The sequence below is a fragment of the Callionymus lyra genome, chromosome 9 (assembly GCF_982586985.1).
Source record: "Callionymus lyra chromosome 9, fCalLyr1.hap1.1, whole genome shotgun sequence".
Taxonomy (NCBI): domain Eukaryota; kingdom Metazoa; phylum Chordata; class Actinopteri; order Syngnathiformes; family Callionymidae; genus Callionymus; species Callionymus lyra.
In genome coordinates, this window is record NC_141826.1 from 23227756 (window position 1) to 23244917 (window position 17162).

Here is a 17162-nt window from a genome sequence, read left to right on the forward strand (position 1 = left end):
CCATCTATCCATCTATCCATCTATCCATCTATCCATCTATCCATTCATATATCCATCTATCCATCTATCCATCCATCTATCCATCTATCCATCCATATATCCGTCCATTTATCTATCCATCTATCCATCTATCCATCTATCCATCCATCCATCTATTTATCCATCCATCCATCTATTTATCCATCCATCCATCCATCCATCCATCCATCCATCCATCCATCCATCCATCCATCCATCCATCCATCTAAACCTAGGGATCCATCTTGATCCTGCACCAGAAGGTCGGTCTGTTGAGGGGGAGTCTCAATCTCGGGGACAAACTTTCACTTTCCCCATCCGTGGCTCCGTGAATCATCTCTGGACCCCACATCCATACGTGAGGATCCTGGTGTCGAGGATGTCGCCCGTGATGTTCACGATGTGATGTGAATGGTTTGCACGTCCCACTCACACGAGACCACTTCTATCACGGCCAGGATACGTCTGACTTCTGGTGAGCAGATCCTCAGAGCAGCAAAGGAAGAACTCAAGTGTAGATTAACATTCTTTATTAAAACAATCGTCAGGTATTGAAAATATAGAAACATAAATGGATATAAAGTCAACATAAGACGATGACTTGAATGGAAAACAACTCGAGAAGAAACAGAAAATCCTGTTTTTAATGGGAAATAACTTGAAAATATATATATATGATATATTTTGATCCTGATTTCCTTCACGCTTTGACAAAACACAAAATGAATGAAACGTTTTGTTCGTAATGTGATACAATAATGTATCCAATATAAATGTAGGAAGAGATTTGTTTTCATTACCATTGGAATTACAAAAACTTAAATAACGCGGTCAATTTTCCATAAAACTTCCATAGAAGTTTAGCAGAATTTGGGTTCTATTCCCCTTTTAAAATCATTGAATTATCAGACGACTTATGTCAATAATATTACAACATGAAGTTAAAGATGATGTTCTTTAATTTAAGTCATAATTATTGCTTTATTTTCTTTCAATTGTAATCATGAAGAATTATTTATCCAATAAATCAACATTTTCTGTCTTTTTAAAGAAACTTTTCTTTGTCATTTGTCAATATTTCCATTAGTCACAGCAATGGATTTAAATTTGGGATGCACCGAAATTATTGACCACCGAAGAGTTTTGCAGAAAATGACTTGTTTTACAATTTGACAAAAATTTCAGTCCATTAGAGTCAGGACTGTGGTTTAGTTTTGACGATTAAACATTTTGTATTTTTCAATGTAAGTGCAAAATAAATATTTTAAAAATAATTTTGTAATTAGATTATTCTTTGCAGCATTTAAAATAACTACAATACCTTGATTTTAGCGAGATAAGTATGAAGTAATGTCCATAAATTAAATGGTAGCAGAAATTTGAACACGTTATTTCAGTGTTTAATTTTTCGGTCTTCGTTACTTCAATCTGGTTGTGGTCAAGAATTTTCATTTTGGTGCGTCTATACTTTTTTTTAAACAAAAATAATGTAAATTGAGGGATTTCTTTGATCTGATCTGATACTATTTGTAGTTACACTTTGTCATCCCTTGCACTTTGTTCTTTTTATTTGCTCTTTGTTCTTGTTTTATGAAACTTTCATCCGCTGTGAAATGAAAACCCAATTTCCCTGTAGATTTACAGAGGATTAATAAAGTCAATTTTATCTAATCTAAGATTTAAAAGACAAGATAACAATGATTTAATCTCTATTATCAAAGGCGTCAAACTGGTCCAGAAAAGGGCCGAGACGGTACAGGTTTTTGTTCCAACCGGTCAAGCACAAATAAGTTAACGAATCAGGCGTCAGCTTAAACAAACAGCACGAACTGATGACTGTCTTCAGACGCCTGATTGGTTCAACTATATGTGCTTGACTGGCTGGATCCAAAACATGCACCGTCTCGGCCCTTTTCTGGACCAGTTTAACGCCTGTGCGAGTCTATCTGTTCCTATATTTTGAAAAACTGTAAAAAACTACCATTGAGACTCAGCTACTGTGATGACCTTTGAAGTACCTTCAAAATGATGCATCAATTCTCTATCTCTAGTAGAAAACAATTCGGAGTGTGTGTCGTATGTACACGTGTGGGATGATGTGTGTGTGTGTGTTCTCTGGCTTCCTTCCCAAAGTCTTGTGCGATTACACAAGACGTTTGAATTGTGCGTCGTTGTGTCTTTTTCATTCTCTCCGGTCGTCTTCGTCAGAAAACAAATGTCGTTGGAATCCCTTCGTTCGCGAGGAGCTCACGACGGCTCTTCCCGTTGTTTTTCTGGTCCTGATGTTTTCTGGTCCTGATGTTTTCTGGTCCTGGTGTTTTCTGGTCCTGGTGTCAACTCCTGGAGTTGAGCGACACCTGCTGGTTCTAGGGGATCCCGACCCCCTGTGCTGAGAGAGCAAGTCGTTGGAAAGCAGGAGGTGTTCGAAGGATTCAACCGAAGAGGAACTGAAGGAGGAGAGTGGTCGCAGAGAGGACGAGGAGGTGGACGAGGACGGGACGGGTTCGGATGGAGGACGACGGGTAGGGAAGGTTGTCGTACCCGGGCGGGCACTCATTCTCCGAGCAGCGGATGGAGGCGTCTTCGTTCCCGTAGTTGGCCCAGTATTCCTCCTGGTCCACCTTGGGAAGAGCCGCCTCGTCCTCGGAGGGCTCGTAACTCGGGGACTGGGACTTCTTGTACTTGGGGGACTCCTTGATCTCCGTGTTCTTCTGGTACGAGGACTTGGAGGTGGTGGCCGGCTTGTTCTTGGAGAACCACCAGCGCGTTTTGGTGCTGAAGGTGGTGGTGGTGGTTCCGGTCACCGAGCCCGGATCGGGGACGGGACAGCGGGCGAAGTCCAGCTCCCGGAGGAACCTCAGGTCCTGCCCGCGGCGCTGGGACGGCGCCGAACACACCAGCTCCGAGGACGAGATGCGAGCTTCCCGGAACCACTCCCAGAGGGAGCGGGCCTCGCAGCCGCACGACCAGGGGTTGGCGTTCAGCCGCAGGAACTGGATGCTCTGGGTGTCCCTCATGGCCTGCCCCGGGAGCTCGGCCAGGGAGTTGTTGAAGAGGTACAGGATGGTCAGGCGCCCGAGGTCACGGAACGCCCGCCGGTTCACCTGCTTGACGCGGTTGTCGTGCAGGAGCAGACGGTCCAGGTTGACCAGACCTCGGAACACGTTCTCGGACAGGGCCCGGATCCGGTTCCCGTGCAGGAACAGGTGCGAGAGGTTGACCAGATCCGAGAACAGGTCGTCTTGCAGGAAGTGGAGTTGGTTCTCCTGGAAGTCATGGAGTCAGGAATGTTAGTGATGTTCCTGTTCCACAGTTAACACCAATTTTAAAAAGGAAAACATCTGTAATAAATACTATGAAGGAGGTTATTTATTATTCACTCAAATAAAAGTTGCTTCAATAAACATTTTTTAAAGTTTTCAATTTCAGAAAAGGATGCTTCAAACCCCCCAAAAACATTTTTTTAGGATACAATAACGACCCAAACACAAACAAATATACTTGACATTAAACACTTTTTTGATTAACAACATATAAACTATGAAATATAAACTTTTCGTGGACAATAATTTGATTCAAATAAAATATGTTCATTTATTGTGTTGCAGTAATTATGTCCTCGCGGCTAAAGGAATATTGAAATGCCGTGAGATCACCGCGATGACTGAGGACGAGAGGATACAGTGACTTTTTTTAAAGAGGATGTTTGGACATATTTTGGTTTGAAAACAAATGAAAGAAGTTAAGGCTTCGTAAATTATATTATTATTGTTTTTCCTATTCATTCTTATTGTGTTTATGATTCTTTTTGAGGTATCCCTTGTGTTGCTTCTGGGTCAAGGTGACCCGATTGCCCGAAAACAAATGTGTTTGTGGTATCCCCTGTGTTGTCTCTGGGTCAAGGTAAACTACCACCCTGGCTTCCATTAATACATATGCAGTGTTGGAGGTCGTTCATCTTGACCCAGCGACAACACAAGGGATGCCACAAACACATTTGTTTTCAGGCCTTCGGGTCACCTTGACCCAGAGATAAAATGATTGTTGGGGTGAAAGTATTGACTCCACAGGTCAACTAGTTCATTATTTGTCTTCTTTACAGAGTTTGTCTTTTGTGTCTTTCCAAAGGTATTTATTTTGTAATGTTGAAATATACATATTTTGGTTACAAATACATACAATTCTGAAAAGTAATTCTCAATAGAATTCAGGTTCATGTTCCTAATAAATAAATTAAAAAAGAAATTCATTAAATAAGAAAGATGAAAATATGTTTTACTTATTAGTTACAGTTAGTAACAAATCTTTGTATATAAAAAGTGTTGTCAAAGTATCACATTTGTATTTCCTGCTTCATGTTATTGAAGTATAAGACTAGAGTTTTCTTATCTGATCTTATGCTGGTGCTGTGTTCGTAGATGTTGTCACGTGGGTGAGCACGACGCCCACACGTCAGCAAATTAAACAGAAACTGCTGCTGCAAAGAAACCTCTTGTACTCGGGTCTGTGTTTGTGTGTGTGTGTGTGTGTGTGTGTGTGTGTGTGTGTGTGTGTGTGTGTGTGTGTGTGTGTGTGTGTGTGTGTGTGTGTGTGTGTCGGGTTTACCTGCAGGTAGAGGAACTGCAGACTGTAGAGCTTGTGGAAGAGGTCGTGGGGCAGCGTGGCAAGCTTGCAGCGGTGCATGTGCAGACTCTGCAGCTTCTCCAGGCCCCTGAAGGCGCCTCCTTCCAGGTGCCTCAGCGAGGGGTTGTCGCCCAGATCCAGCTCCTCCAGGACCCGCAGGTTACTGAAGGCTCCGGCTTCGATCCAGGTGATGTTGTTGCCGTACAACCACAGAACCTGTAGGGCGTAGAGAGTGTGAGCGACGACGACGTCTCACCTCGAGGTGCGAGTAAACATGGATACACAGAAGTACATGTTTCTTCTCATGATATAACATGGTATTTAAAGGTACTTTATACATTAAAAATACATCTTTTTGCAACTAAACTTCTGGACTCAATCACACGAAACCTCCTCTGACACTCGACTAGAGTGACCGGTGATGCCTTCACTGACATCCATGTGTGAATCACTACGGTAAGAACTCGTTTGATGCAATCCCAGCTACTCAGGGTGGGAGGCAGGGTACACAGTAGAGCATCACAAGTCACGCGACCACTCGCACACTGTGTAAACGCAAACTTTGACTGTATTTATATGGAATGAACAAGCTGAGCCAAAAGATGAAACTCTCACCTGCAGCTCTGACTCAATATAACAAGATCAACATTAAAATATTAATACATCTTAAATATCTATATATTCACTAGCTTTGTGTTAAAACCTTTTATTATTATATTAATCATAGTTAGTTTGTGGTTTATATTTCAAAAAAGTGCGTATGAAATACAATAATTTGATTAAAATAAATAAATGTTCATTTTTTTGTTGCAATTAAACTTCCGGCCACTAGATGGCAGCAGCCATTACGCCGCCACAGCTAAAAGAACGATCTAATCCCGGCGATGACTAAGGACGAGAGGATACAGTGACTCCAGGAGCTTTTAAAGCGGATCTTTGGACATATTTTGTTTTGAAAACAAATGAAAGAAGTTACAACTGAGGACGAGAGGATACAGTGACTCCAGGAGCTTTTAAAGCGGATCTTTGGACATATTTTGTTTTGAAAACAAATGAAAGAAGTTACAACTGAGGACGAGAGGATACAGTGACTCCAGGAGCTTTTAAAGCGGATCTTTGGACATATTTTGTTTTGAAAACAAATGAAAGAAGTTACAACTGAGGACGAGAGGATACAGCGGACTTCAGCAGCTTTTAAAGCTGATGTTTGGAAATATTTTGGTTCGAAAACAAATAAAAGCAGTTACGACTGAGGACGAGAGGATACAGTGACGCCAGCAGCTTTTAAAGCTGATGTTTGGAGATATTTTGGTTTGAAAACAAATGAAATCAGTTAGGACTTCATCAAGAGTCATGTGGTCTGTACATTTTACAACACCAGAGTAAAGTACTCGCCAATACTACACATATATCCTTGTTACTACAGTATCACAATATATCGTATCGTTGACCCTGTATCGCCACTAGTCTCACCTGCGTCTCGAAGCCGAAGGAGTCGGCGCGAAGCTCCGTGATGCGGTTGTTCTGGAGGAAGACGCGCTGGGAGTCGTAGGGAACCCCGGCCGGCACCGTGGTCAGGTTCTGGGACTGGCAGCTGACGGTCATGGGCGTGGGGTAACACACACACAGCCGGGGACAGGCAGACACCCCGGATGGCTTCACCACCACCAGCCACAGGATCAACCACAGAGAGAATCCACCTGAGAAGGAAGAGCAACTGTTTTAACACATGAATCATCCAGTTTAGACGTGAACCTGCCTCAGTGTCAGTGAAACAAAAACACAAATTCAAAGCTTTTTTATTCAAAGCCTTTTAAATTCAACATAAAAACGTTAGTAAAAAAGTGACACCAGACAATATCAAGAGATCACCGAGCTAGTCGATGGAACTTTCAGCCAATCATGTGATGCACAGACGATCACATGACGATGTAGAAGTACCGCCAGGTTTATTCAATAATTCGTAATACAAGTCACACATTCCAAAGAAAAAAGATTTCAGCAACAATTAGTAGTTTTTATAGCTCAGTGTGACTATAAGAGTTACAATGAGTGGCTCCGTGCTCGATTGGATTAGTCTGGAATCATGGCAGTATCACACCAGCATTTTTATATTGAATTTAAAAAGCTGCACGTTGAAAATCTGATCTAGGAATTTCTATTTTTCAATTATTGGAATAAGAATATCAAGCTCTTTGTGTAATTAAAAACAAACAACATTATTTAGAAAAGATTTAAATGTTTTTATTAAATTATTATTAATAATATTATTGTTTTAATTTTTTAAAAGTTGTTCAATAAAACATTTCATAAAAATAAACAATATACGATATACTATGATATATAAGCGCTACTATGAAAATAATAATTTATCACAATTTGAATTTAAAAAGTAGTTAAAATTAATCTTGATTAATCACAATAAATATGATTTATTTTAATCCACTTTAATTTAGTCTATTTAGCATGAACATACTTAAGACATAAAGTGATATATTTATACACTAAATGCAGATCTTAGCGCACTTCAATTAAAACCCTAATTCTACAGGTGGTCTGTGCTCTACTTGCTCGTATCCTTGCAGTGAGCCTAAGAAGATCAATGTTGGTGTAACATACATTATATTTATTTATTTATTTACTAGTTTACGTTTTACTGATTCAAGTCATTTTATATCATGAAATCAATTCATTTTACAGTCTTTGTAAAGAGTTAACGCAGCTTATATCTGGAATAAATAAAACGTATATACAAATAACTGTATTCTCTTAGATACATTTAGGTATTTATTGGTAAACTTGTATCCTCAAGTTTTTTCCGTTGACCACGCCAGTGATTATTTTTGGCACCACCGCGACATGCAAGAAGCTTCCAGAACTTGTCAAGCACAAAATGTTACCAGGTTGTGTTACAGAAACTATTCATTCATATCGAAAGGATAGTTTTACTCTGGTACTCCGGTGACCAACTTACATAACCACACAATAGAAAGAAAAACTCCTTCAAACTTCACCTAAAAACTCCCCCAGAAAAGTGACCCTCGCTTGTGGCCCTGCATCACATTAACCTGCTTCCTGAGTTCCTTTGCTATTCTGACCCAAATTGGGTTTCCGTTGAGGAGAATCGTGAGTAAAAAAAAAAAAAAAAAAAAGCTGTAAAAGAACCTGGGTCGGTTTCAATTCTCATCAATAATTCTGCTGCTTCTTGGCACAGCTCGGATGATCCTCGCGGCAGAACGGACCCCCGCGGTCAAAGCACTGGCATGAAATACTAATGAAGTTCCCATTCATCTTCTGTGCGCAAGATTTTCCGAGCGCTCACCTCTTGACCTGTCGACAAGACGGTTTAACTGCTGGAGATTTTTAGGGGGAATCAGGAAGCAAATCTGTATTAATTAAGTAAAAACTTGTTGTAAAAACAACACTTTTAAACAATAAATTATTATTATAATTTTTCTAAATAATATTAAATTATATAAATGAATAAACCAATAGTTATTATAGAAAATAATTGGTGGTGTATGGGCTCAGAACACTGCCAGCTTAAATTGTAATTGAAAAAATTGGCTGAAAACTTTTTATATTGGAATTTAATTCAAGTTATTTGTTGAAAAATCTAATTTGGAATCAACAATTAGAATATTGGTATAAATCAATATTGGAAAAAAAAAGAAAAAAGTTAACACTTAGTAGCCAAAACACATCAAATAAATATATTTTTTAATATATATTTCTTTTAATTTGATTTTCAATTACCCTGTGATTTTCCTACTCAAGTACAAACAAGTAACATCCAGTATTTATTTTATTTGTATTGTTTTCAATTACTTTTTTTTTTAGCTTTCCTAAGCCGATATTATAATAATATCTACTAATACTCTTGGTGAACACAAATTAACTTGTGCAAAAATAAATATCAACAATAGAATAAAAGTAAAGGAATGAACACAAATAATAGTTTAAAAAATGAGTTTAAAATATTTAACAACGTATCTTTTCTAACACAATCATAACTTTTATTTAACGCTTAAATCTCGTTTTTCTCACATCGTCGAATAATACATTAAGACATCGAGCAGTTTTCCAAAGTTTGCATTTTGCCAAACCTGCAGAAATTTCACTATTTCATCCGTAATGTCAATATTTTAACGACATGCTTCAGAGGCAGAAACAAAGATGAAAAACAGGGAAATAAAAGCTCATTTAAACACGTTTTAACGTTAAACAAGTGCCGCGTAATTGTGCGTAAAGGCGCACTAAACGTTTGCTTAACTAGAATAAAAAAAACAATAAAATACATTTTCAAAAAGTAGGAAAACTCACACTTGAAGTCATGAGCGCTGGATCTCCTCTTGGTCTCCATCTCGATCCAGAAGTAGAAGAAGCGAGTTAGCGAAGGACTATCTCTGCTCAGCTCTGAGGACCGAGGACGGAGTGACGAGATGAGGAACCGCCCGGAGATGTTTATACCAGAGCATCTCTGGACGCCCACCGCGGGGGCACGTCGAGGTTCCTGCGCTACGTCACCGCGGGAGGAGGAGACGCCGGTGGAAGGACCCAGTAAGGAGCCGTGTGGGACTCCGCCTTCGCGGTTCCGTTGCGTTTACAAGGTCGGAGGGAAACGGTTGCATGGTTGTTTAAAAGATAATTCTGTGGCCGTGAAAGAAGAAAGAAGAAGGATGAAGGATGGTGGGATGACGTCACCAAGGAATCACCATATAAACCACATTTCAACTGGTTTTTATTAATAAACCATTAAAACAGAAATGCATTTTCATTTGATCCGCCTCGTGGTAAATCTGACCCAATTAAATGGGGTTTTTTTTCAATTTAATGTGAGGCACACTATTATTCTGAGAATGTTTTTCTATACTATTATTAACATGTATTAAAGATCTGAGCACTATGAGGTCAAAATAAAACGAATGATGTCACGAAATGATCTGGAACTTGTAATCCATGTGTTTGTGTCGTTTATACTATTGTAACAGTTTATTTTCATGTCTTAAAAGGAGGATCTGTCTCACCTGCAGTTCATACAAAACTCTGCAGCCAGAATTCTGAGCTGCTCTAGTAGAAGAACTCACATTTCTCTCTGATCCTTAAAATTCTTCACTGTTTCTTTCAGGATCAATTTTAAAATTCTGGTTCTTACTTTCAGATCTATTCATGGTCAGGCTCTTCCTTACATCAGTGTATATATTAGTATTAGTATTATATATCTTATAAGTTATATTATATTATATATTATATATTTTAACTGTGTATGTTTTTGATTGTTAAAGCGTTTTGTTTTTATTTCATGCTCGTATGTCATTTTTTAAAATTGTATGTATATTAAATTAAATATTTAATCATCAATTTATTTAAATGACACACACATACCTTTTTATAATTTGATATGTTTAAATTTAAAATATAATAAATTAGCATTTTTTCCCCTTTGAAATACTTCAAATAACAAATAAACAAGAACTAATATGCAATTAAATTACAGCCAAATTTTATCTTAGAATGTCCTTTTATTTATTATTTTTAATTTAAAAAATAAAATAAAAAACTGTCTTGACGGCCCCTTAATACAGTCCCAGTGTACAATGTGGCCCCTAAGTGTAATCAAGAATTGTAAGTAAATTTTACAACAAAAAAAATCCTCATTCATAATATTCTTGGTGTTTATATTTGATATATATTTACACAAAACTGTGTAGAGGAGAGAGAACGGTATCTAAAAAAAAACAAGATTCTAGCGATGATACCGTGGACTTGAAGTCCCGCCACAGGGTCGAGGGTCTCGTCGCCAACGAGCCCCAGAACATGTTGGTCGTGATGAACATCATCTGTTGGGAGTTGACACACCGGTCACATGTGAGGTCATCTGCAGGTCCAAGCTGTGTCCACTCAGAAGACTCCTGGTGTGAGGAGACGCTCCAGAATTGTGTGTTTGTTGTGAGGGGGTGGGGTGTGAACCCCTCTCCCCCCCCCCATCACCCCTCACACTTCCACCATCATTCCACATGCAGCTCCATGTGTCGCTGCTAAGAAAACCCAAAATAATGACCTTCAAATCCCAACATGCTACATAACCTTCTCACCAGCCTGATGTGTCACCGTGAGTCACATGCTGAGTTACATTCGATCTGGGCGTAAACATGGCATGTCGTTCGATCTGCCAGCATCGTTTTTTTGAAATTAATTCTGGATTCTTCATCTCATGTCATCTTATGTCATCTCATGTGAGGTCATACGTCGTATGTCGCTGAGCTTAAACTGTTGACTCGAGGTTCTCCAAGTTCTGACCACGTGAGCAGATGTTTACGCCAGAAGAACTGGGTCACGATGAGATGTTTTTGTTCAGAAAGAACAGCCACGCAACACCCCAGAGCGAGCCAAGACTTCTTTATCTGGAAGTTGTGTTGGGACATTGAGAGTGGAAACATCTGGACTGGTGACGAAGATGGAGACATTGGGCGAATGACTTGCTTTCTCTGCAAGATCTCTAAAATGTCTTCAATCCAAGAGAGCGATGATGATTCTGGTGCTTGATGAACGACTGATGTGTTCCTCGAGACCCGTTGATCTCTTCATGAAGACCTGCTCGTCAAGCCTGTGGTCAATCTTTTCCTCCGGGGCCGAGTCCTGACGTTGTTTCCAGTCCTGTGAGAAAATATCGATATTTCTTTTCACCAACCTATATCGATATTTATCAGCAATGTATTGATTTTAAAGTTTTTATTTCTAAAAAATGTTTTTAGGAATAATAAATAAAGTTATTTTTTACATTATAGACCTTCTTTTAGTTCATTTATATTCAATTATGTGTTTGTTAAACAAATAATATATACAAATATATATGAATACATCAACTATATATATACATATATACAGTATATATGTATATATATATATATATATATATATATATATACACATATAGTTTTACAATTATCAAGCAAATATTAACAGCATTTGTTCATATCCATTAAACTCCTGACCACTAGATGGCAGCAGAATCCAGCAAAATACTCTGACTTTGACTGAGGACGAGAGGATACAGTCGACTCCAGCAGCTTTTAAAGCTGAAGTTTGGACATATTTTGGTTTATAACATGTTTGTAACATATAATTTTGTAGATATTGTCAATTTCAAATGTATATATCAATATTTATATTTGGTTTATCATGGAATTTAAAACCAAATACTACAGGATATTGAATACTTAAATACACTGATCTCTGGCTAACTTGATTAATTTATCTTTTTGTGATCATATCCAAGTATATATATATATATATACTTTATTACTGCCTAATGTAGTATATATATAGTTATATATTTTTACAATTATCAAGCAAATATGAACAGCTTTTGTTCATATCAATTGAACTCCTGACCACTAGATGGCAGCAGAATCCAGCAAGATTCTTGGACTTTGACTGATGACGAGAGCTTTTAAAGCTGAAGTTTGGACATATTTTGGCTTTCACTTCGAAACGATCACAACATGTCGCTAAAATGTAGTTTCCTATAACGTCGTTACGAAAATGATGCAAGTGTATCACCATATATTGTATCTTATCCAGAGCTGAATACGTTGAATCAAATCGTAAGAGTAGTTCTGTACAGCCCTAATATACAAGGCGACAACAAAATGGTAAACACAACTTTTGTGTAGACACTAGCTTAGAGAGTGTCTATTTATGTTCACATCTTCATGTGGTTAGGTTTAGGTTAACACTATCTACTCTTGAAGGTGACTCATTGTGTGGCGAATGCAGGCTTGAGACCTCGGCTCCAGCAAATGGTTTGCTGTATTTGAGATGTGACTTAAAGAAATCATTTAAACAATTGTTACTTTGCCGTATATAAAACTACGAAATGGTCAAAAATACTGATTATTCAATTTGAGTAATAAGTAAAATTCATTTGGATAGATTTTGACATTTTTTGGGGAAAAAAAACATAAATAAATACAGTTATTTACCTTTATATGCTAAAGTTTTACTTTGAGTTGTTGAATTCAAAATGGCCGTCACACACGGAGAAGCTTATTGAGGAAAAATCATCATATCAAATGATTGAATTTAACATTACAGATATTGAAAATTTGTATTTATCTTTTTAATTAATTGATTCAATAATTTATCGATCGTAATATTAGTTGGTTTTTTTGTTGTTAAATAATTTCTCCTTTTTTAAATCGAATTATTTCCACAATATTTATTCTACATAGAGTTTGATTCTCTAATTGAAGAAATTCACAAATACATTTTTTAAATTAAATGTTTTTGAATTCATAGCCTTTTAAAATCAACGTTAAAATGTTGACGTAATATTCTAACGGAACTGAAATACGTCCATAGAAGCTCAAATAAACAATAAACAATAAACACATTTTTAATGTAGACTTTGTGTTTGTCAAGATTGATTATAATGGTTTTTTTTTTTTACTTTACTTTCTTCTCTGAACCTCTTCTAAATGTTGGACTTTTATTTTTATTCTTAAACTCTGGTTATAAAGTTTCAACATTGAAGGTTTTTATTGCAATTACCTAAAAGTATCGTTGTGTATTTGTGAGTGAGCAACATTTTACATAATCCTCCCTCAATATTTCCACGAAGGTTGTATTTTTTTTTAACCAAGACGACAGACTGAGGTTTAAAAATGTGTCTCTAGTTTTTGTGAATGAATCATGTCATGAACAGATCCATAACGTTCGCTCCTCCCACCTTTAAAGCTATTTCCGTCCACGCTTTGTGCAAACGTCTGCGACCGAGGGACACACAGGCTGTTCGTCAATGACGCACCGACGTGAATGAAGAGACACATGTTCGACTGAATATGAACATGAATGTCAGCAGGAAAATAATGGACGAGCGCGCGTCACTATGCTTTTATAATCCTATTAATATATTTGATTTAGTAACCAATGTTCTTTCACAACCAGAGTTTTATAAACTTACATCAACAAATCGAAACGACATCCTTTTATAAGTGATATAAACACATTTATTTCATTGAACCATCGCTATAATACTTTTCACAATTATCAAGCAAATATAAACAGCATTTGTTCATATCCATTAAACTCCTGACCACTAGATGGCAGCAGAATCCGGCAAGATTCTTCGACTTCGACCGAGGATGAGAGGATACAGTCGACTCCAGCAGCTTTTAAAGCTGAAGTTTGGACATATTTTGGTTTATAAAATTTTAATAACATCTAATTTTGTAGATATTGTCAATTTCAAATGTATATATCAACATATATATTTGGTTTATCATGGAATTAAAAACCAAATACTACAGGATATTGAATACTCAAATAACATGACACAGAATCCTTTTATATTCCTATAAATATATTTGATTTAGTAACCGATGTTCTTTCACAACCAGAGTTATATAAACTTACATCAACAAATCGAAACGACATCCTTTTATAAGTGATATAAACACATTTATTTCATTGAACCATCGCTATAATACTTTTCACAATTATCAAGCAAATATTAACAGCATTTGTTCATATCCATTAAACTCCTGACCACTAGATGGCAGCAGAATCCGGCAAGATTCTTCGACTTCGACCGAGGACGAGAGGATACAGTCGACTCCAGCAGCTTTTAAAGCTGAAGTTTGGACATATTTTGGTTTATAACATTTTAATAACATCTAATTTTGTAGATATTGTCAATTTCAAATGTATATATCAACATATATATTTGGTTTATCATGGAATTAAAAACCAAATACTACAGGATATTGAATACTTAAATAACATGACACAGAATCCTTTTATATTCCTATAAATATATTTGATTTATTAACCGATGTTCCTTCACAACCAGAGTTTTATAAACTTACTTATCATCAAATCAAAACCACATCATTTTATTAGTGATACAAACACATTTATTTCATTGAACCATCGCTATAATACTTTTCACAATTATCAGGCAAATATTAACAGCATTTGTTCATATCCATTAAACTCCTGACCACTAGTTGGCAGCAGAATCCGGCAAGATTCTTCGACTTCGACCGAGGACGAGAGGATACAGTCGACTCCAGCAGCTTTTAAAGCTGAAGTTTGGACATATTTTGATTTATAACATGTTTGTAACATCTAATTTTGTAGATATTGTCAATTTCAAATGTATATATCAATATATTCCGAATATTGAATATATAATATTTCAATATTATATATATAATATAATATCCGGACTATTTGTCCGGATATTATGCTCATATCACTAAAGATATGTCTCAAGCATCTCGGATCTATGATCGTGATGCTCTTTTCAACATCAGAGAGTCGATGGAGGATTATAACCGCGACCGTTACCAACGTCCGGTGAATATGTTTCCGGCTCCGCTTCTCATCGACTCGGACTCTGTGGAATATCGTTTGATCTCTCGAGTACCGGGCGATTTCCACAAGCGATCGAGTCGGTCTGGAGTTCAGGTCAGGATGAGACACGCAGTCGCGATCGCTCGGAACAACTCTGATGTCATCGGACGTCATCGATGTTTGATCGACATTCCTCTCGCGGCAGAGTATGACGACACATCAGCGCTGCCGTCTGCCCAGACCTCAACGAAAGGTGGTAAGATTTTTTCATTTCCTCTCTTTAATTCGACTTTTACAACCGAGTTGAACTTCAGTGACAGCTGGTACCCACGTGACCGCTGTTCGCTTCAAAAGATCCCGCTCTGCGCGCCTGTCAGTGACGCGGCGTCGTCAGTGACGTCATCGGTGCTGAATGTGGGACTTCTTAATGTTCGCTCCATTACTAATAAATCCTTTATTCTTAATGATCTTTTCACAAGAGTTAATTTGGATTTATTATGTCTTTCTGAGACTTGGCAGAGAGAGGAACAGTTTATTCATCTGAACAAACTCTGTCCAGTAGGGAGCGCTGTCCTGGGGAAGCCTCGCCTCTCTGGTCGTGGAGGAGGTCTTGCTACTGTTTTTAGGGAGAGTTGTTCTTGCAAAGTGATTCAGACACAGGAATTCACTTCTTTTGAATCTCAGATGATCTTGGTTGGTTCTACAAGACCTTTCTATTGTGTGTCAATCTACCGCCCGCCTGGTCCTGCGGCGGTGTTCTTGAAAGACTTTAGTGACTTCTTATCTTCCATTTTTCAAATGGGATCTGTCCTTATTCTTGGAGACTTTAATCTTCATGTTGATGACGTCACATCTTGTTCTGCTAAAGAACTTTTAACTTTAACAGAAGCCTTTAATTTTGAGCAACATGTTTCTGAACCCACTCATCAAAAAGGCCACATTTTAGACTTAGTTTTTACTCTTGGCCTGGACATTTCTAATGTATCTGTACATGATGTCCATCTGAGTGATCATTCTCTTGTATTGTTTAACCTGGACTTCATCCCTGAACCTAAGCCTTTGAAAGTTAGGTCTCAGAGGCGTGTCATCTCAGCCGATACTGCAGACAGTTTTTCTGCTATGTTTGACCGCCTTTCCTTTGATGACTGCCCAGACGTGGACAGTTTGATTCACTGTTTCACTGATCATTGTGTTGAAATACTGGATCAAGTGGCACCTGTTAAATCGAACTTGAAAATTCATAAAAAACGGTGCCCTTGGACAAATGAAGATCTCCTGAGTCTGAAGAGACCTTGTCGAAAGACTGAGCGTCTCTGGAAGTCCACTAAACTTGATGTGCATAGACTTCACCTCAGGGATCTGATGACTTCCTACAATGAGATGGTAGAAACTGCTAGATCTGATTACATCAGAAAACTGGTAGCAGCAAATAGGAAAAAACCCAAAGTTTTGTTTGACACGATTAATTCTCGTGTCTCCTGCTCCTCAAATCACGCCTGTCTTCTGTGAAGCTGACAGCAATGCATTGTTGAGATTTTTCATTGACAAAATTAAATTGATCAAAGAGAAAATCTCTCCCCCTTTGTTGGGAACCCCTACTGTCTCTGAGCCCCTCTCCTCCTCTTGGTCCTCCTTCACTGCTGTATCTTTGGGTGATATTTCGGCACTAGTGAACAAGATGAAACCCTCCTCTTGCTCAGATGACGTCCTTCCGTGTAGGCTTTTTATCAAAGTATTTGAACCATCGCTATAATACTTTTCATGAGAACAAAAAATGTTTTACAATTATCAAGCAAATATTAACAGCATTTGTTCATATCCATTAAACTCCTGACCACTAGATAGCAGCAGAATCCGGCAAGATTCTTCGACTTCGACTGAGGACGAGAGGATACAGTCGACTCCAGCAGCTTTTAAAGCTGAAGTTTGGACATATTTTGGTTGATAACATGTTTGTAACATCTAATTTTGTAGATATTGTCAATTATAAATGTATATATCAACATATACAGTATATTTGGTTTATCATGGAATTAAAAACCAAATACTACAGGATATACAGAATCCTTTTATATTCCTATAAATATATTTTATTTAGTAACCAATGTTCTTTCACAACCAGAGTTTTATAAACTTACATCATCAAATCAAAATGACATCCA

At 37.7% G+C, this 17162-nt stretch overlaps 1 protein-coding gene across 1 annotated transcript; it reads right to left on the minus strand.

Annotated features, from left to right (window-relative positions):
• Positions 1–531: 531 nt before the first annotated feature.
• On the minus strand, positions 532–9062 carry LOC148072303 (reticulon-4 receptor-like 2). Its single transcript, XM_087799381.1, has 4 exons — positions 8965–9062; positions 6115–6341; positions 4624–4857; positions 532–3284 (listed from the first exon to the last, which is right to left on the minus strand). Exons 1-4 carry the CDS (start codon positions 9002–9004, stop codon positions 2451–2453), a joined length of 1335 nt encoding a protein of 444 aa, XP_087655507.1. The 5' UTR covers positions 9005–9062; the 3' UTR covers positions 532–2450.
• Between the last annotated feature and the right edge of the window lie 8100 nt (positions 9063–17162).